This window comes from Gymnoscopelus microlampas (genome assembly GCF_963454915.1).
Source record: "Gymnoscopelus microlampas genome assembly, chromosome: 13".
In the NCBI taxonomy this organism is placed as follows: Eukaryota; Metazoa; Chordata; class Actinopteri; order Myctophiformes; family Myctophidae; genus Gymnoscopelus; species Gymnoscopelus microlampas.
The window spans coordinates 5590426-5611633 of NC_139950.1; the positions used below are offsets into that span (position 1 = coordinate 5590426).

The window sequence follows — 21208 nt, forward strand, 5'->3', positions numbered from 1 at the left end:
CAAGCTCGTGGCGCGGCACTCGGTGCCGCGCCACGAGCTTGTAGATCTGCTATTCTTGAATAGCCCAAAGAAATCCCCCCAAAAATGACACTGATGCGTTCCCGGTCTAAATGGGTTAATGCAGACCTGCAGAGAAAGCAGATGATTAAATGCACAGAGTGTCATATTGTTCCCACTTATCTCCCAGCGCGTAGACTACCTCCCGCTGCTCTGTAGAACTCGTCTGGCATTTATCTGCTGAAATATCAGATCCTACTTTTACTTTGAGTATTTTCCATTATTCTTCTACTCCACTGCATCTCAGAGGCACATGTTGTACTTTTTTTTTGCTCCACTGCCAATTATTTGACAGCTTTAGTTACTTTGAACGTTTAGATTATTAATACAAAAACATGCATTTAAGCATTTAAGCCCTATTTCCCCCAGGATGCCATGTTAACAGCGAGATCAAATTAAAAGTTAATTCAAACTATGTTAATAGTGATGTCAAATTAAATATTATTTATTCATCTGCATAATGATAGTCATTGTCTGTTGCAACGGTTCATCCTCCCTGTGCAGCTTAAGTAGTAATAATAGTAGTTGTAGGTATAAAGTACAAAAAAGTAATAAGCCTGCTACAGCACCATAAACATAGTGCAAAAGAGTCTGTATGTAATACAACACAGTGGAGCAGATCTATGCATGCTTGTAGATCTGCTATTTTTAGCCAAAGAAATCTAAAATGACAGATGCGTTACCGGATTGAATGGGTGAAGTTAAAAACTGATCTAAAACCATGGCTCCCGCTCCACCTAAATTCAAAAATGTTCTTAGCTAGCCTAGATGTTTCCCCTGGCTGGCCTTCCCCTGGGCCTATAGGGTTGAAAACTGTCCACTCCTTCGGTCAGCTTTGCTATGTCTCTAGTGAGTGTTTGCATCCCCATGTTATTACCATGAAGTGTTCCAAAACGGTTTATTCTGATATTTCATATTTTGTATTGTTTGTTGCACTGTTGTTTGTCCAGTTGTTACGAGTTTTGAATGTTTAATGGACCACAATGGGGGGGAAAAAAAGCCTTTGGCCTTTTGTCAATAAAATGAAACCATGAAAAAAACTAAAATAAATGATATTCGCTTTTGTAATCGAGTGTCTTTAGGTGAAAGAACAGCTACTGACTAGGACAATTATTTGCACCTGTGCTGATTACCAATATCCCCTTCACCTGTTAAAGGCCTTTGAAGTGTGCTGTCTGTGGCAGTTCAACCTGTGAAGTCTACCAGTAAATACCTATGTTTGAAAGTTCACCCAAGTGTGGTTATTTAGAGTCACCAGTATATTACAACTTTAGTAACAGTGGTGCTCCTTGCCATAGACCAATGGTTCTCAAAGTGGGGTCTGGGAACCCCCAGGGGTGCTTGAGGGGGCTGCCATGGTTGTCCCCAGCGAACCGAGTTACGATTTAACCACAAAATCAGTCGTGAACCACTTTAAACCTATGTATTGCTTATTATTAATAGCCTATTGGCTATTTTGCAGTCACGCTGCACCGTGCTCCAACGGAGCGGCATTATTGCCCCCTCCTACTCTGTGTCAGGCAGGGCGGTGAGAAGGCAGCAGTCTTTTACTCCATCTCGCTCTCCTCATCTCTGCGTTCTCCATGCATGCTCTCTCGTTGTGTTTCTGTGTGTCTGTGCCGTCGCAAAGTAATGCCTAGTTATCTGCCATCTTCTTCATTCTCTCCGTCTGTGCTCTGTTCTTTCTGCTTCACTCCTTCTCCACTCACTCCTATGTTTTTCTTTTTTATAAGTACAATATTGAAGCCTTTATTCCTCACTTTATTCCTCTCTCTCTCTCTCTCTCTCTCTCTCTCTCTCTCTCTCTCTCTCTCTCTCTCTCTCTCTCTCTCTCTCTCTCTCTCTCTGTATAAGCTGTCTTCTGACACTTCCTTTCTTGCTTTGGAAGGTTTTACATCAAAGTCGCTTCAGTCCATCAAATATTTGCTGTCGGGCAGAAGCTCGTATCTCCCTATTTCAGCCTGTTATGCCCTTTCTTGCTTTGGAAGATTTTTATAATAACCACATTTAATCCATTAGAATGTAGGTAATTTTGTTTACATTTAATGAAAGGTAACGGTGGTGGACATCCAAGGTTTCTATGCCAGCGAGGATAATAAGTGATGTGGAGGACTGTGTGCTTTAGTGTTTAATGCCTTTTGATGCCACTTCCTAGAAACGTAAAATATATACACATACACTAATATTTTCTTTCTATCCCAGTATGAGAAAGGCAGTGTTACTTTTGACAGCACATTTTGATTTAGTTTTAGCCATAGCCTTTTGAACAAAATTCCATTTAGTTTTAGTCACATCTTAGTCATCTGAAATGTTTTACTTTCAGTCTAGTTTCAGTCGACTATATATACAATTTCAGTCAACTAAATCTACAGTTGATTTAGCTGACATTTTATTTCAGCAGGCCTGGATGGCGTCGCCATGCCTGATTTATGCTTAGCTATGTACCGAAAATAGCCGATCTACGAGCTTACAGTGTGTCGCGATGTTTGAGTAATATTTTTGTTTTTACAAAAATCTTCGCCGCTGGGGGTCCCTGGCACAAAACATTTTCAAATGGGGGGTCTGCGGCCAAATATCAATTTGGGGGTCCTTGGCACGAAAACGTTTGAGAATGACATTCGTAGAAGCACTATAACTATAAAGATAACTATAACTATATCGTTCACCATGGTCATTTTATTTATAGTTGGTGTGAACTCGCTATTCAACTAGCTATTCAAAAATAGCAGATCTACAAGCTCATAGCGCGGCACTCGGTGCCGCGCTATGAGCTTGTAAATCTGCTGTTTTTGAAAAAGCGTGAAAATGTGTGCAAATCTTTGAATATATTGTTTTAAAGTGAACATTTTTAACTCAAATCTTTGCTTTTGGGGGTCCCTGGAACAACACATTTTGATATGGGGTCGGCGGCCAAATACATATACATTTTGGGGTCCTTGACATGAAAAAAGTTTCAGAACCACTGATATAGAATCATACGTTTATTCAAAAAAGACATTTTGTAGAATCGTAACCTCAGGCCTCAATTGGTTAATGGGTTAAACATGGAAGTCAGTGAAGCTACTGCCCAAGTAGAGGAAACAGGAAAAGTTGCCTCCATGCATTTAGATTTGGTGGAGGACAGGAGGTATAGGTTTCTCATTTAAAGTTGTCTCTCCGTTCCGTTTCCCTCCAGACCGGAGGGTTCCGCTTGGCGGAGTCGCGGAGGAAATTGGGGAGTCGGATCTCTGACGGTAAAAAACAAATTGAAACGCAGGCTCCCGAGTCAGGCAGAGGACGTCGGCTTAGATCGAGTTATTTGGGTTCATGTAGGGATGAGATGGGTGGCGGGGAGAGAGAGAGAGAGAGAGAGAGAGAGAGAGAGAGAGAGAGAGAGAGAGACCTGACCGACCGCCTGTGACAAAACCAAAGTAAAAACCTCCCATCGCGATGCGCCAAACGAGGGAAAAAACAAACCCAGGTCGTTGCTGAGAACTGACGCGGCGCTGAGCTGTTTACTGTTGTTGTGGGTTTGTGTGTATTTCGCTCCGCACGTCCCAGACTCTTCTCCCTTCCTCCTCCCACACTGTGGAACGAACTCCACATTTAATTGCCGTTAGAACTGCAGACTCACTTCCCAATCTTACACTGTAATCTAAAGACTCAACTCTTCAGACTTAACCTCAGCCCATAGCACCTGAACCTGGCCTTGACGACCTTGCAGTTTATGCAAGGTTAAAATGTCATTTAGATAGCATGTTATGTGGGCAAATGCCAGGTTCATTTGTTGACCCGGCGTGCACCACTTACCATTTTTACCAAAGTAAAACCTAGTGGCCAACGAGGGAAAGACACGCCCAGATTGTTGGTGAGAACTGAAACGGAGCCGAGCTGTTTGTTTACTGTTGGTGTGTGTGTGTGTGTGTTAGGTTGTGTTGTAGTGGGTTTGTGTTTAACATGCAGTGTGTATCTGGCACACTGATGGTAAACACTCTGTGTACAGCGTCTGTAATAGGGGTGGGACGATATGGGTACCTCACGATACGATATATATCACGATATTAGGCCCACGATAACAATATATATCACGATATTCGACAAGATTCGATATATTGCGATATCACGATATTCGTTATATATTGCAAGACATTTCACCAACGATATATCACGATAGTCCTTGTATTCAATTCATAAACACATAAAATAGCACCAAACAGTTAAAAATCATCATTACACAAATACAGAGTTGGAAAAACAACGTATCACAAACAAAAAGAAAAAAAAAGAAAAACATCTTTTTTTTTTTTTTAATATCGATTTTTTAAAATTAATATCGATTATTTTTCGCGGGATAAAGTATCGATATATCGCGATATATCGTCCCACCCCTAGTCTGTAACGCCCTGTGATCATCTTTTTGTCTCCGCCAGGCCGAAGGTCGATTTGCAAAAATCGACCTGCTGGTGCAGGTAAATTTTTTGCAAATCACATTTTTGGAACCAAATGTCTCAAATCATGAACGCAGCGTCCGATTGCCGTGAAAGGCCTGGGAAAGAAATGGCACCCTTTAACCCCGGACCCCATGTTCAGAAACACTGGTATAGTGGCACTGGTACCAGGAGAGACGGGATGGAAATCCTTTGTCGCCGCCCTGCAGGCATTAAAGAGCGGTAAACTAAAAACTAAAACGACAAGTACACAGTCAAATCCTTGGTATTTATTTGACTCTGAATAGTGTGCAAATTTAATATGAATATTATAGACAGATGGAACCAGATGGACCCCAAACATACAATTATATAAGTCCCCGGCATATAAGACGACCTCACTTTAACCCATTGAGACCTGGAACTGTCTCATTTTTAGATTTGAGCTAAAAAGCATTATTTTACACTTTGGACTATTCAAAAATAGCAGATCTACAAGCTCATAGCGCGGCACCGAGTGCCGCGCTATGAGCTTGTAGATCTGCTATTTTTGAAAAATCGTGAAAATGTGTGCAAATCTTTCAATATATATATTCTTAAAGCGAACATTTTTAACTCAAATCTTTGCTTCTGGGGGGTCCCTGGAACAAAATATTTTGATGGGGGTCCGCGGCCAAATACATATAATTTTGGGGGTCCTTGACATGAAAAAAGATTGAGCACCACTGATATAGAAACATACGTTTTTCAGAAAACTGTTGGGATTTAGGAGACATGTAGAATCGGCTTCAGGTCTCAATGGGTTAATATGGCTTAAACTTGACCTATTTCCACACACTTGGCTCACTGACTGAAGATCTGCCAATACGTCATAGTACCAGGCCACCAGAGTATCCCTATTGAGTATGCATGTGTGCCTCTGTGTGTGTGAACCGCCATCTGCCTGTGTGTTCAGGTTCTTTCAGTCGAGTGAAAAGAGAGAGAGACCGGTAGAGTGTCAGCCAGTCAATAACGGTGACCTTTGGGGTCAAGGGTCACGTGGGGTCAGCGTGGGTTGTCGGGGGGTCTGTCAGATGAAGCTGTCAGCAGGGAGGGAGGCGGTGGGAACGTGAAGGTCAAGCCAAGTAATATACTCCCAAGTATTTACTCTTGTACTTGAGTACAATTATTAGATGTTGTATTGCTTTACTTGAATATTTCCATTTATCTGTGCTTTTATACTTCTACTACACTACGGGAACGCATCCTTGTCATTTTTGATTTCTTTGGCTATTAACTCTTTAACTGCCAGAGTATATACACAATCTACCCCCTTCCCTGCCATAGAATAACATTGCAAAAATAGGTAAAATGTGAATTGTGTCTCTGTTTATTTTTTAATATTGAAGTGAATGGAGCAGAAAATCTTCGCATCGCGTTATCTCCTGCTTCCTTTGTGATAAACAAAAAATTTAAAAAGCAAAAAAAAAAAAAAAAAAAGGCAGGAAAAGAGTTAAGAAATAGCAGATATAAATGCAAGCCGGCACAGAGTGCCACATTATATGAGCTTGTAGATCTGCTATTTTTTGAAAAATCATGAAAATATGTGCAAATCTTTAAATATAATTTTTTTAAAGCTTACATTTGTACAATATTTTGTTCCAGGGACCCCCAGAAACAAAGATTTTAGTTAAAAACATTCGCTTTAAAACATATATATTCAAAGATGTGCACACATTTTCACGATTTTTTTCAAAAATAGCAGATCTACAAGCTCATAGCGCGGCACTCGGTGCCGCGCTATGAGCTTGTATATCTGCTATTTTTGAATAGCCCAAGGAAATCTAAAAAACGACAAAGACGCGTTCCCGGTTTGAATGGGTTAACCAATTAAGCCCTATTTTATCCTCTTTATAAACCGGAAAATCGGCACAACCGAACATGGCACCTTATTCTTGTATGTTATAAGTGTGTATGTGAAACGGCTCGCACCAAGCTCATCACATCGTATGGATTTGTGGTAATAAAAAAAAAACGGTGGTAAAATATCTCTTACAGTAGCGACTGTGTGAAACTGTGAAAACTGCTTGCAAGTGGATAAGTCTTCTGCAAGAACGCGAGAAGCCGAGTGTCCCAGTAGTCCTGCTGGGAACGAGCTTGAGCTGTTCTGCTGCTGATTATTATATATCTCTCACACACACACACACACACACACACACACACGGAGAGAGAAAACCATATTGCAGTTACAGTATCCTCATCCCTCAAGACACCGTTTGGGCCGAGTTTAAAGCAATAGAACGGAGAATGTTTTTTTCAGTTCGGTATCATTGTTGTATAGCCTGCTACATCGTTGCCCCGCGCTGCAGCTGAAATGATGTGTTCCTCTGGAAAAGGGAAATCTCAGTATAAGTGTCTGGACGTGAAAACAATCCAGGAGCGCTCTCCGAAACTATGGACAAAAAGAGCAGCACGCGCAGTGGCACTTTGAAACTGTGTGTGTGTGTGTGTGGGTGTGGCAAAAGAGTAAATCAAATAAAGACGTTTACAATGCGCATTACATTCTCTCTCACACACACACACACACACACACACACACACACACACACACACACACACACACAGCATGTCTTGCTCAAGGTCACTTCAGCACAGTGGTGGAAAAAAGTACTCAAATGTTTTTCTTAAGTAAAAGTATCAATACTGCAATGTAGAAGTACTCGGGTTACAAGTAAAAGTCTGGAATTCAAAATGTACTTGAGTAAAAGTACAAAAGTATTGGTATCAAAATGTACTTACATTTCCTAAAGTTAAAGAAAATAGAAGATCTACAAGCTCACAATGTGTCACGACGCATTGTGAGCTTGTAGATCGGCTATTTTGGCCAAAATGTATATAGGGCTGATGCGAGTAATGTATGTTTTGTAATAATCAAAATCTAGTAAGTAACTAGTAACTAAAGTTTTCAAATAACTGTAGTGGAGTAAAAGTACAAAATTTGCCTCTGAGATGCAGTGGAGTAGAGGTATAGATTATTGGAAATACTCCAGTAAAGTAAAAGTACCTCAAACATTGTACTTAAGTGCAGTACTTGAGTAAATGTACTTAGTTACTTTATGCCACTGCTTCAGCATTAACCCAGGGGGAGACCTTTAGGAACCTGAACCTGGAACCTTCCAATTCCCAAGCGGTCGGCTCTGCTGAGCCACTTTGTGTGAGTGTGAGTGTGTGTGTGTGTGTGAGAGTCAATCAAAAATTCACTCACACACACAAAGGGTGGGGTTCTGAGAGGCTTCCCACCGCGGAGAATAGTCTTTCACAACATCATAAAACTGCCTTTTCTTGCGGACGGAGAGTACAGTGAAACGATATGCTTTGTTTATTTTGCTACGCTTTTTAGACATGGCACTTTACAGTCTATGGGAAATGCACAGCTCCTGGCAGAGCGTTGGAGAGAACCGGCCCACGCTCTGGGCCACAGCTGTGTTTAATGCGTCCCATACGTTTGATGCACGCATGCAGTAAACCTCATATATCCAAAACCGGACTTTCAGGATTCAAATTCAAAAATAGCAAAAAATAGCCGATCAACTATGTGGATCTGTAGTATGATTAACACATCCACCACCAGAGGTTAATCTCATAATGTACTCACCAGTGCCAAGGTTTTATTGTTGTTTTTTGTTTTTTTCACGTCGCCATAGACCCCGTTAAAATCCTTAAGAATGCGCGATGCACTGTTTGTAAACATCGTGCACATGTCCCTGTGTCTACCAGCGCAGACCACGTGTCAAACGGGGCATCCATGTTGTAGTTAGAACGGTTTATGTTAAACAGTGACGACCGAGGAGAAAAAACTACAAGGGAGAAAAGGGAGTTTTAGTGTGCGCTTTAGAATGGAGGCCGACGGGAAACGGCAAAACCGGATCGCAAATAGTTCCGTTCCGGTGGTGTTACACTGTAAAAAGGTCTGTGTAGAAAATTGGAAAAAAAAATTGAAAAAAAGGAAAAAGCACCCGGACCGTAGCACTACGGTCTCGGCGCTTAACAGTTGGATTTAATGGACCGTAGGACTACGTTCTTGGCGTTTAATGTGTTAAGTAGGGCGTTAACCCGTTAAGACCGGGAACGCATCTGTCATTTTAGAGTTCTTTGGCTATTCGAAAAGAGCAGATACGCTATGAGCTTGTAGATATGCTATTTGTTTTGAAAAGTCGTGAAAATGTGTGCATTTTTTAAGCAAACAATTGTAACTCAAATTTTTGCTTCTGGGGGTCCCTGGAACAATATTTTGAGATGGGGGTCCACGGCCAAATACGTAACATTTTGGGGGTCCTTGAGTTTGAGCACCACTGATATAGCAGTTTTTTTTTTTTTTTTTTACTTGGGATTTAGAAGACATTTGGTAGGCCTCAGGTCTTAATGGGTTAATTTACGAAAAAAACAAAAAGTTAAAATACAGAGATAAGAGGTTTTTCTGCCCGACAACAACGATATAATGTGTCCCATACAGTTGATGCGTGCATGCAGCATCAGTACATGAGGCAGTACACATGTTTCCTGTGGTTCCCAGGCCACAGCTCGGAGGCTTTTCATATCCTGGAGGAAGGAAGCAGAGCTGACAGCATTTCTGCTGCTGCTGCTGCTGCTCGCATTAGATGGAGAGTTTGTTGTGCTTTCAGCTGCTGCTAGAGCCTGCAGCTAAAAACCATCTCACACACACACACACGCGCGCGCACACACACACACACGCACACGCACACGCACACGCACACACACACACGAACACTGGAGTATTTCCAGCTGTCTATACTTTTACTTCTACTCCACTACATCTCAGAGGCAAATGTTATACTTTTACTCCACTACAATTATTAGAACACTTTAGTTACTAGTTACAGTACTTTGCAGATATAAATTATTGTATTATAAAACGCGCATAAACCACGTTAGCCCCCTTTTATACCTATAGGCTATTTGAAAATAGCCGATCTACAAGCTCACAACGCGCCGCGTTGCGACGCGTTGTGAGCTTGTGGATCTGCTATTTTCAAACATTTTAGTACTTTTACTTTGGGTACATTTTGATACCAATACAATACTTTTACTCAAGTACATTTTGCATTGCAGACTTTTACTTGTAACAGTACTTCTACATTGCAGTATTGATACTTTTATTTTTTCCCACCACTGCGCGCACACACACACACGCACGCACGCACGCACGCACGCACGCACGCACACACACGCGCGTGCGCGCGCTCATCGCCTGCGTGTAATCGCATATACATGGACGCATATGCGTTCTTTGTGAGCGTGAGTCCTAGGCTCCCCGAGGCCACGCTGCCAAGAACGGCACATTCTGCCAAGTGCCTTTCAATCCTCATCTGCATGAAATAAAATTCATCGGCAGTAAAGGAGTGTAAAACCCCTACTCACTTTCAAAACTGCCCTAAAAGAAACACCTTCAGGAGGCTGCAGTTCCAAACCGGCCCCTGTCAAAGTCTTTGAACAAAATGCCTCAGATCATGAACGCAGCTTGCAATTTCCGTGAAATTCTCACACACACACACACATTCCCACTAGGCCGAGGAAGAAATGCCCCCCCCCTTTTCACATTGGCCTGTTATAGCGCCACCAGCAGGTCTAAGTTAGCAAAACATATTTTTTGGAACAAAATGCCTCAAATCATGAATGCGGTGTCCGATTGCCGTGAAAGGCCTACGAATAAAGGGCACCCTTTTCACATTGGCCTATTGCAGCGCCACCAGGAGGCCACACTAACGTACCTGACCTGGCGGAGGCCTGTGCACCTTTTTCTAGTTGTACATATTTCTTGTTTTTCATACCGGTAACCCGTAAACTGATTGTATGACGTTCTGAATAGTAATGTATATCCGTCTGTCTTTCTTAAATGTCATCATGATTTGAGTGCGTGGGGATCTCATTTTAAATATGCCTTTTGTGCTTTTATGAGCGATCCAGTTTAGAGGTCCTTTGTATTGTGAATCTGTACTTCCGTGTCTTTTCTAAATAAAGTATTCAATCAATCACGCATGCACGCTTTAAGTATGGGGGTGTGGCCGAAAAGGGTACCTACCGGTACCACTCGGTACTTTTTGAAAATCGTGAGGAAATCAACTGGCTGCCACTGTATGCGAAAGAAAGAGTGTGTTTCTGTGCAGTGTGTGTAAGTGTAACTTTAGCTAGCAGCGTCCACCGCTAGAGGGGTTAGAGGTGAACCCAAGGGTTGGTTCACTGAGGTCAAAGGTTAAGAGCGGGTCACTAGCATCATGGCAGAATAGCAGCGTTTACATTTCCTATGTGTGTGTGTGTGTGTGTGTGTGTGTGTGTGTGAGTGAGTGTGTGGTGCCTAGCTCCTATGCCTGCAGCGCCTGGGAGCAGGTTAATCTCACGTTTTAAGATGTCAAATTGAGTCTAACCGGTCGGTGTACTAAATCTGTAGTTTTTATTTTTTTTTGTTATCCAGCAGGTCACACTTCCTCGGCTTAATCCTCCATTCAAGTGTTATTTCCCTGGTGAAACCGTTTCATTGTACCCCCGGTATTAAAAATCCTCTTAGAATGTCATCATGTATCTTGCTGAAACATGCAGTCCTTCAGATCCGGTTAGTTCTGCTTTACGGAGGAACGACAGACAAGCAGAACCTTCCTTCACTGACGCACGGCAAAATGCTTTGTCCTTTCAGGGCCATTTGGGAGCCTTTTTTTGTTTGTTACATTCTCAGAGCTATATTAACACTGGTTGTGGTACACAGTGGCGTGTCGAAAGGCCTGCTGTAGCAGCAGCTGCTATCGTTGCGTTACCTTCAGCAAGCTTGTCAGCACAACAAAGCACTTTTTTGTTTATTCATTCAAATATCGAAAATAGTCGCTGATCGGATCAGCTCCCGTTGCTGATCATTCCGATATTCTCCCGGTACACTCTGGTGCCCGTCGTGTGATGGAGTATACATTCAGCTTAGGGATGTCCGATATTATCGGCCGATATTAGCATAAAAATTGATATCGGGAAAATATCGGTATCGGTTTTTGAAATTATTATTATTATTTTTTGCTTTATAATTAAGTTACAGGTAGTCTCGCGTGGCCAGACTGTTGCCTCCCACAATTTACAAATGTTTCCGACATACAGTCTGGGACTCGGAAGCTCTGATCATGTGTAAGGGGAAAGCGGATGCCCCTCCCCTACCCACGTCCGTTTCAGCATTGTGCAGAGTCCGACTGGAATCAACAAATCTCATAAACATCGTTTATGTCTACTAGTGTCTTCTTTCACAGTTTTTTCGGCGTTAATTCCATGATACCTTTCTCAGTTTTCTGTGATAAACAATCCTCGCACAAATAACATGAATCTACCGCTCCTATGACTATGCTTCCGCCTCGGTTCTGTTTCCACTAGGACTACAGGTCCGCGGGCACCGCGTCGTGATTGGTCGAATGTCTTTCCGGTCTGAACAACTTCCGTTACACAGCTTTCGGGAAGTGGAGCTCCAGACTCTATATAGCATTCAGAGATTGTGGAATAGTAGTCTGGTGACGCGAGACTAAGTTACAGGAGTTCTTACTGTATATGGTGTGTGTGATATGAAATTTGAGCTTACCCTAATCACAATAATCCCCGCATACAGTATATCGGTATCGGTTGATATCGGTATTGGTAATTAAGAGTTGGACAATATCGGTATATCGGTTATCGGTAAAAAAGCCAATATCGGACAACCCTAATTCAGCTTAATTGACATCTGGACAGAAGTTGCAAACCTCTGATTTATAATAATCTACTCCCTATCTATCTATAGGCTCTATGCACAGCAGCCATATTATCACTTCCTTCACAGGTGTTACCAATGATACTAATGAAGGCTCTGTTCCATTTAGTGTAGCACAGTGGTTTCCACGACCCCCATAACTCTGAGAGTGTACAAATGGAACCAAATGGACCCTTACGGCTCCATTTGTACACTCTCAGAGTTACACACCCGTAAGGGGCCATTTGGAAGCCCATGAGGGTCCCTGGACCCCAACTGTAGACCCACTGGTGTAACCGAGTGTTTCCAGTGAGCCAACATGCACAATATCAGCACCCTGACTCTGTTTGACCAGAATGGAACAGAGCCTTCATTAGTATCATTGGTAACACCTGTGGATGTCTTCATAATATGGCTGCTGTGAATAGAGCCTATTGATCTGTCTGTCAGTCTGTATGCATCTCATCTATATTCATCCTCTCGTTCTCGCTCTCTCTCTCTCTCACATCATAGACGTCATGTCCTTCCATTGGGTTGTCTTTGATGTTATGGTATTAATGAAGATGTCTTTTTATATCTCCCTCATAAATATAATATAAATATCTCACTCATGCTGTCTGCTGGTCCCCTGTGTGTCTGTGTGGTCTTTTAGTTTGGACTTACTGCAGTGGTCCGGACGGACGGACACACACACACACACACACACACACACACACACACACACACACACACACACACACACACACACACACACACACACACACACACACACACACACACACACACACACACACACACACACACACAGGGATGCACCTTAAATGGGAATGTCTGGCAGGGTTTTACGTGTGTGTGTGTGTGTGTGTGTGTGTGTGTGTGTGTGTGTGTGTGTGTGTGTGTGTGTGTGTGTGTGTGTGTGTGTGTGTGTGTGTGTGTGTGTGTGTGTGTGTGTGTGTGTGTGTGTGTGTGTGTGTGTGTGTGTGTGTGTGTGTGTGTGTGTGTGTGTGTGTGTGTGTGTGTGTGTGTGTGAGAGTCACCATGCTGTTTGATTGGTGTGTTCTAAGACCCCCTGCAGCTACAGGACCCCAGAGAGGACAATCTGTATGATGTGTCTGTCTGCATGCTCCATTAAACGTCCTCATGCTGTCTGGATATCTGTACAAAGACCACACCTCTCTCTCTGTCTCGCTCTCTGGCTCTCTCTCACTCATTCTTAATCTTGTCTTGTCCCTCAGTCTCAGTCATATAGTACATGTGTTGACTTGCTAAGTCACACACACACACACACACACACACACACACACACACACACACACACACACACACACACACACACACACACACACACACACAGGGTTAGCGTCGGAGCTTGGACAGCAGGGGCGCATCCACTGCGTTGTGATTCAAATCAACAGCCAATGAAGAAAAGGGGGCGGGATCCACATGCAGTGGGTGTTGCATCTAAATAGGATCGACGGGAAGCAATTTCCCCTTGAGAAATTTCGGCCGCCATTGTTGTGTACTGCTGTTTGCCTCTCGTCGGACTTTTTAGACGAGTTGCACAGCTCTCAGACCGGTAAGAGGCGTGTCCGCTCAGATTCAGAGCGTAAGGTACATCCCGCCCACAAATACCAGGGCTCTGGCCCAGAAGTTCCTCGCCAGAGCTGGCGAAAACTTCTGGGAACTCAGATTAGTCCCTAACTATCAATCATTTACAGTGGTGTAAAGTAACTAAGTGCAGGTACTCAAGTACAGTCCTTAAGTACAATATTTATATTGAAGTACAACGTGTCGCGATGCGAAACGTTGTGAGCTTGTAGATCTGCTATTTTCAAACATTTTAGTACTTTTACTTTCGGTACTTTAAGTACATTTTGATACCAATACTTGTGTGCTTTTACTCAAGTCAATTTTGAATTCCGGACTTTTACTTGTAACGGAGTATTTCTACAGTATATTGCAGTATCGAATACTTTTACTTAAGTAAGATATTTGAGTACTTTTTCCACCACTGATCATTTAGCTGGTCGGACCCCGTTGGAACCTCCTCAGGGACCCTTGGGACCCCACTTTTGAGAACCACTGGAGTAGACCAATCACATGCTTCCGCTATGTATGCATGACAGCACCTCCACAAATACAAGTGAAGAAAGTTAGTTCCTGTTTGAAAATATTCCGCTTCTGGCTAATCTCTTGGGCACAACAGCATTGTTTTTATTTTATATTTTTCTGTTTATTTCTCAGTGGCTGTGCATATTAACCCATTCAGACCGCGAACGCATCTGTGTCATTTTTAGATTTCTTTGGCTATTCAAAAATAGCAGATCTACAAGCTCATAGCGTGGCACCGAGTTCCGCGCTATGAGCTTGTATATCTGCTATTTTTTTTTTTATCGTGAAAATTTGTGCAAATCTTGGAATATATATTAAAGCGAACATTTTTAACTCAAATCTTTGCTTCTGGGAGATTCTACAAATGTCTTCTAAATCAGAAAAAAACGTATGTTTCTATATCGGTGGTTCTCAAACCTTTTCACGTCAAGGACCCCCAAAATGATATGTATTTGGCCGTGGACCCCCAAATCAAGATATTTAGTTCCTGGGACCCCCATGAAGCAAAGATTGAAGTATATATATATATATATTCAAAGATTTGCACACATTTTCACGATCGTTCCAAAAATAGCAGATCTACAAGCTCGCAGCGCGGCACTCGGTGCCACGCTACGAGCTTGTAGATCTGCCATTTTTTTAATAGCACAAAAAAAAAAAAAAAAAAGTACACAGATTCTTTCCCGGTCTTAATGGGCTAATAAACATGACTGTGAAATATGCTGGAATTAACCCAGAGGCTAGTTTTTACATCTGTATTCCCCTGGTCAGGTGAACGGCAAGCTGGCAGCTGAAACTCTGCCTCGAATTCGACAAACAAATACTAAAACAAAAAGTATTGACAGTAAAAGCAGAACACCAGACAGACATGTGTGCACACGGACCGCGATACAAGCGGAGCAAGTTGTGATTCAACCTTTAACAGAACAGCTGAAACGATGACACAACTGATTTCAGTGGCGTGAAGTAACTAAGTACATTTACTCAAGTACTGTACTTAAGTACAATTTGGAGGTATTTGTACTTTACTTGAGTATTTCCAAATTCCAATACTTCTACTCCACTACATCTCAGAGGCAAATATTGTACTTTTTTAATAAAACGCACATTAACCACTTTAGCCCTATTTTATACCTGGGCTATTTGAAAATAGCCGATCTACAAGCTCACAACGCGTCGCATCGCGACGCGTTGTGAGCTTGTAGATCTGCCTATTTTCAAATATTTGAGTACTTTTACTTTTGGTACATGAAGTACATTTTGATACCAGTACTTTTGTACTTTTACTCAAGTACATTTTTAATTCCAGACTTTCACTTGTAACGGAGTACTTCTACATTGCAGTATTGATACTTTTACTTAAGTAAAACATTTGAGTACGTTTCCCACCACTGACTGATTTGCATAGGCAAAGACGGGTAGCCTACTGTGTGAGCAAATACAGCCTTACTGTAAGCAAACAGAAACATTATGCAAATACAGACATAAGCAAGTACAGACGTGACAATACGGACATAAGCAAAGAGAAATATATGCTAAGGCAGATATGAGCAGTAGGACAACGGTTAGCACCATAGTAAGCAAATACACACGTAAGCAAGTACAGACATAGCAAGGACAGACTAACACGGCATTTTCAAACAGCCAAAGTGCATGTTGTGAGCTTGTAGATCTGCTATTTTCAAATGTTTTTTTTACTTTGACTTTTGGTACTTTAAGTACGTTTTGATACCAATACATTTGTACTTCTACTCAAGTAAATTTAAAAAAAAAGACGTTGACAAAGAGAAAGAGAGAGCGTCGAGTGAGAGAGAGAGAGCCCTCTTACTGGTCGGGCGTTGGTCGAGGGACAATTGGTTTTAACAAGAGAGAGAGCGTCATTTTGGTATGGATGCGGGCAGATGGTACGTCCAACCTATACGTAGGCTAGGTTAAATGAGCTCAGAGAGAGGGAGAGAGAGAGAGGCACACAGAAGCACAGTACACAGCTGTCTTTTAACTCATTGAGTGCCATTAACGTGTTTCACATGTTTTAGCACTATGGTGTTGAGTGCCATTAACGTGTTTCACGTGTTTTTGAAAAAAATAGAAAAAAACTCAAACCTTTTTTTTTTTTTTTTTTTGAACCCAAGATATCATCATCTGATGATTTGCTGCTCCATCCACTCCTTGTTTAACTTATAACTTAAAAAGGCTGTATCTCGCTTCCTAAGCACTTTTTACTTTAATAGATAATAATAATTTGGGCACTCAATGAGTTAATAAGTGGCCATTTAAACAAAAAAAGAATGAGCAATTAAGTTGACAATTCAAGATATGTCCTCTTGGACATGAGATTGTACAGTACAGTAGGTTAGTCAACCCCCACTTCCCTGTGATAATGCATGATTGAGAGAGAGGGAAAAAAAGAATGAGAAAACTTCTCCTCTCTTCTTTCAATGGATTAACAGAAGCCTGTGTGCCTGCAGATGGAAGGGAGCATTAAGTACTATGCCGCCACAATGAGACTTTAATGAAAACGGTCGCGTATCAGGCATTACCATGCCTGATATGGTCTCTCCCATTGCCATTCCATAAAGTTATGCTGGTAATATACTGGCACTGTGGTGAAAACCCGGCTATAGAAAGGACAGATATGAGAACTTTAGTCTGAAGTGTACAAGCTGGAAACATCACAGCACTTAGTGGATGCAATAATAATCTGTTTGAAGTGTGCAAGTATTTTTTTTCTTTTTTCTTTAGTAATGTTCTTTGACCAGCACCTACCCAATTTGGCAGTTTGGATGTGCATGTCATCTTCCTTAATTTGTCAACAGGACAACAGTAACACTAAGGTCAGTCTAACCAAGGCTACAGTCTTTATTTTTAGCGGCGCTAGCCGCTCTATACCTGACTTTGTCCGTGTGCGTCAACGTTCTGATTGGTCAGGTGCGTCAACAAAGTGATTGGTCAAGCTTCACGTGACACATGGCTATAAACACATTATAAACACATATCGATGACAAAATGTATCAAAGGCGCCGCTACCTTCACACAGGGTGTGATTTTTAATTACACACATAAAATACAGATTGACTGAAGATAATGCTGTTTTCCTGTTGCGGCCTCCTCTTGTAATCTGTGAAGCAGTTCCTGTGAAACCCTTTAGTTGTTATCTGTGAAGTATTTATGAAGAACGTTATTTCCATTTGGTCAAATGCGGTGTAGACCCATCAGTCTGTATCGTGCGGCTTCACCGCTGAACGCCACGTTGGGATTTTATGCGGCTTCATACACAAACTGCACACATAGTAACTTTACTATTGATGCCGTAGTTAACCCTTTAAGACCGGGAACGCATCTGTGTGTCATTTTTAGATTCCTTTGGCTATTCAAAAATAGCAGATCTACAAGCTCATAGCGCGGCACTTGAGCTTGTAGATCTGCTATTTTTGAAAAATCGTGAACATTTGTGCAAATCTTTGAATATATATATATTTTTAAGTGAACATTTGCTTCTGGGGATTCTACAAATGTCGTCTAAATCCTCACATTTTTTTTTAATGTTGCTATATATGAGTGGTTCTTAAACATTTTTCATGTGAAGGACCCCCAAAATTAAATATATTTGTCCCCCCCCCCCCCCATCTCAAAATATTTAGTTCCAGGGACCCCCAGAAGCAAAGACTTGAGTTAAAGATGTTCGCTTTAAAAAAATATATATATTCAACCATTTGCACCAATTTTCACGATTAAAAATAAATAGCAGATCTACAAGCTCATACCGCGGCACTCGGTGCCGCGGTATGAGCTTGATTTTTTGAATAGCCAAACAAATCTAAAAATGACACGCAGATGCTTCCCCGGTTTTAATGGGTTAAAGATTGGACAGGGAAGCCGTGGCCTTATTACATTGCGTCTGGTTCTATTTGTAGCCCTTTGATAGAAATGCATTTTTCAGCGGATTCGGAATCGACCTTACTGTATGAGCACAGTGTGAGGCTGACCTTCTGACCTGGCCGTCTGTTCCCTGTCTGTTCCCCCGTTACAGGTCGACCAACACACGCACGCGGACAGGACGACGCGACCCGAGGAGCGGATAACACTCGCATAAGAAAGGTAGGTGGCACTGTCTGTGTGCGTGTGCATGTCCTTTGTCCATGTGTGTCAGCTGGCATGAGTAAGGAGCCGTAGGCTTGTCTCCTGTTTGTGTAGGATGAGGCGGCCTGATGTACATCCAGTACACCACCTGTACATGACTCTAGTATGTCACAGAGGGAACTTACCCTTGTTGCTGAGTGCCAAGCAGGGAGGCACTGGGTTCCATTTTTTGTCTGTGGTATTCTTGGCATATAGTTACTGCACTCACGTCTCTTTTCCGTTACGAGAACTATAAGTGAACAGTGGCGTGCAGCAGTGTTGATTTTGTCGACTAAAACTATGACGAAATGTTTTCGTCGACTGCCTTTTTTCACTGACAAAAACGAATTAAAAACGAAATAAAAACTAAGCCACGATGACTCATTTTAAGACTAGATATATTGACAATTTCGTCAACAAATAAAAACTAGACTACAAGTTAGTGAGTTAGTGAGTGAAGAGATCCAGTAGAACTAAGAAAAGTCATTTAATGTTTGGTTGCGCTCGTGTGTAGCGCTCTGAAAATAGCAGATAGCTATTAGCAAATAGCTATTTGCAAAGAGCAAATAGCTATTTGCAAAGAGCAAATAGCAGCTCACAACGCGTCGCGCTGCGACGCGTTGTGAGCTTGTAGATCGGCTATTTTCAGCATGCAACCAAGCATGTGTGAAATCAACCATTACGAATATTAATATTTTTTAACGTGAACATTTTTAACTCGAATCCTTGCTTCTGGGGGGGGGGGGGGTCCCTGGTCACAAAACATTTTCAGATGGGTGTCCGCGGCCAAACGTATATCAATTTAGGGGTCCTTGGCATGAAAAAGGTTGAAAACCACTGCTGTCGATGATGAGATAATTTCCAGTCAAAGCCTCAAAACGACGGCTCTGAGCAGAAATGATGAAACGGCGAGTCTAAAAAAACTAACTCGGTGTCGAGGACACTGATTTCCATGAATCTAACCGAAGGGAGGGGGAAAAGGCAAAGTAATTAAAAGGTACTAATTGCTTGCCATCCGTCATGCTTCTCTCCTGCCCTGTGCGGGTTGTATTACTGATGGTTTTACAAAGAGCTCGGGGCTGGTTTAGAGGTGCATCATCCTAGCAGAACCCCCATACAATATGTCCCTTTAATATTGTATTCTCATCTCTCACAATGGAGCGCTGAATTAAACAAAGCTATAGCTCTGCTGCCGTTCACAAGACTCTGGCTATCTCTCTCTCGCTATCTCACACATATGTGTGTGTGTGTGTGCGCGTGCATGCATTATTTGACAACTTTAGTTACTAGTTACTTTGTAGATATAAATGATTACATTATAAAACATACATTAACCACTTTAGCCATATTTTATACATAGGCTATTTGAAAACAGCCGATCTACAAGCTCACAACGCGTCGCATCGCGACGCGTTGTTAGCTTGTAGATCTGCTATTTTCAAACATTTTAGTACTTTTACTCCTGGTAATTTAAGTACATTTTGATACCAATACTTTTGTGCTTTTACTCAAGTACATTTTTAATTCCGGACTTTTACTTGTAAGAGAGTACTTCTACATTGCAGTATTGATACTTTTACTTAAGTAAAACATTTGAGTACTTTTTCCACCACTGAGAGACACACACACACACACACACACACACACACACACACACACACACACACACAGACACAGACAGACAGACAGACAGACAGACAGACAGACAGACAGACAGACAGACAGACACAGACACACACACACACACACACACAGACACACACACAGACACACACACAGACACAGACACACACACACACACACACACACACACACACACACACACACACACACACACACACACACAGACACACACACACACACACACAGACAGACAGACAGACAGACAGACAGACAGACAGACAGACAGACAGACAGACAGACAGACAGACAGACAGACACACACACACACACACACAGACACACAGACACACAGACACACACACACAGACACAGACACAGACACAGACACAGACACACACACACACACACACACACACACACTGCACGCAGCATTACGGCTGGCCTACTTTGCATTGTCCAATGCGGCTCGTAAACACATTTAGTTTTTGTTCAATTATGAGTTAATTGAATTTCACGCGACTTGTGGATTGAAAAACATAGACCGTAATGGAAACATTGGATGTAATGGGCCTGACGGTTCTGGCTACACACCAATACACTGCTAGAACGCTGTGTCTATGATAGAGTCACGTGATGCGTCGAGGGGCGCAGGACCTAATGGAACTAATCAACGTAATACATTATTTAACCCATTGATACCTGGAACGCATCTGTGTCACTTTAGATGTCTTTGGCTATTCAAAAATAGCAGATCTACAAGCTCATAGCGCGGCACCGAGTGCCGCGCTGTGAGCTTGTAGATCTGCTATTTTTGAAAAATCGTGAAAATATTTTTTAAATATTTTTTTCCGATTTTTTTTTTTTTAGGATTTCGATTTTTTTAGACGTGGCCTCAGGTCTCAATGGGTTAAAACAAATATAACCGATTATTATGTGTGCCTTGCATGGTTTCCTCCGCCGTCGGGGTGTGTGTGTGTGTGTGTGTGTGTGAGTGAGGGTGAATGCGATGCACGTGGGTAAAGCACTTTGCAGAAAGGCTCTGTGTAAAAGCAGACCATTTACCGTTTTACTCTCAGCATAAAAACATCCCACTGCGACAAGCCTGGGGTCTTGACCCCTGGAGGTCGTGACCCCCGCTGGC

The 21208-nt window shown here is 42.1% G+C and overlaps 1 protein-coding gene across 2 annotated transcripts in view; it reads left to right on the top strand.

Moving 5' to 3' along the window:
* LOC311058281 (uncharacterized protein) overlaps window positions 1-21208 on the top strand; it is a 253276-nt gene that overhangs the window by 176501 nt on the left and 55567 nt on the right. For both annotated transcript variants that reach the window (XR_014602040.1, XM_084075681.1), the window contains one exon: window positions 18356-18423. Coding sequence is in view for 1 of the 2 variants with exons in the window: in XM_084075681.1 (XP_083931807.1) it covers window positions 18356-18423 (68 nt within the window). In the remaining variant the exon portion in view is untranslated. The remainder of the gene's footprint in view (window positions 1-18355; window positions 18424-21208) is intronic.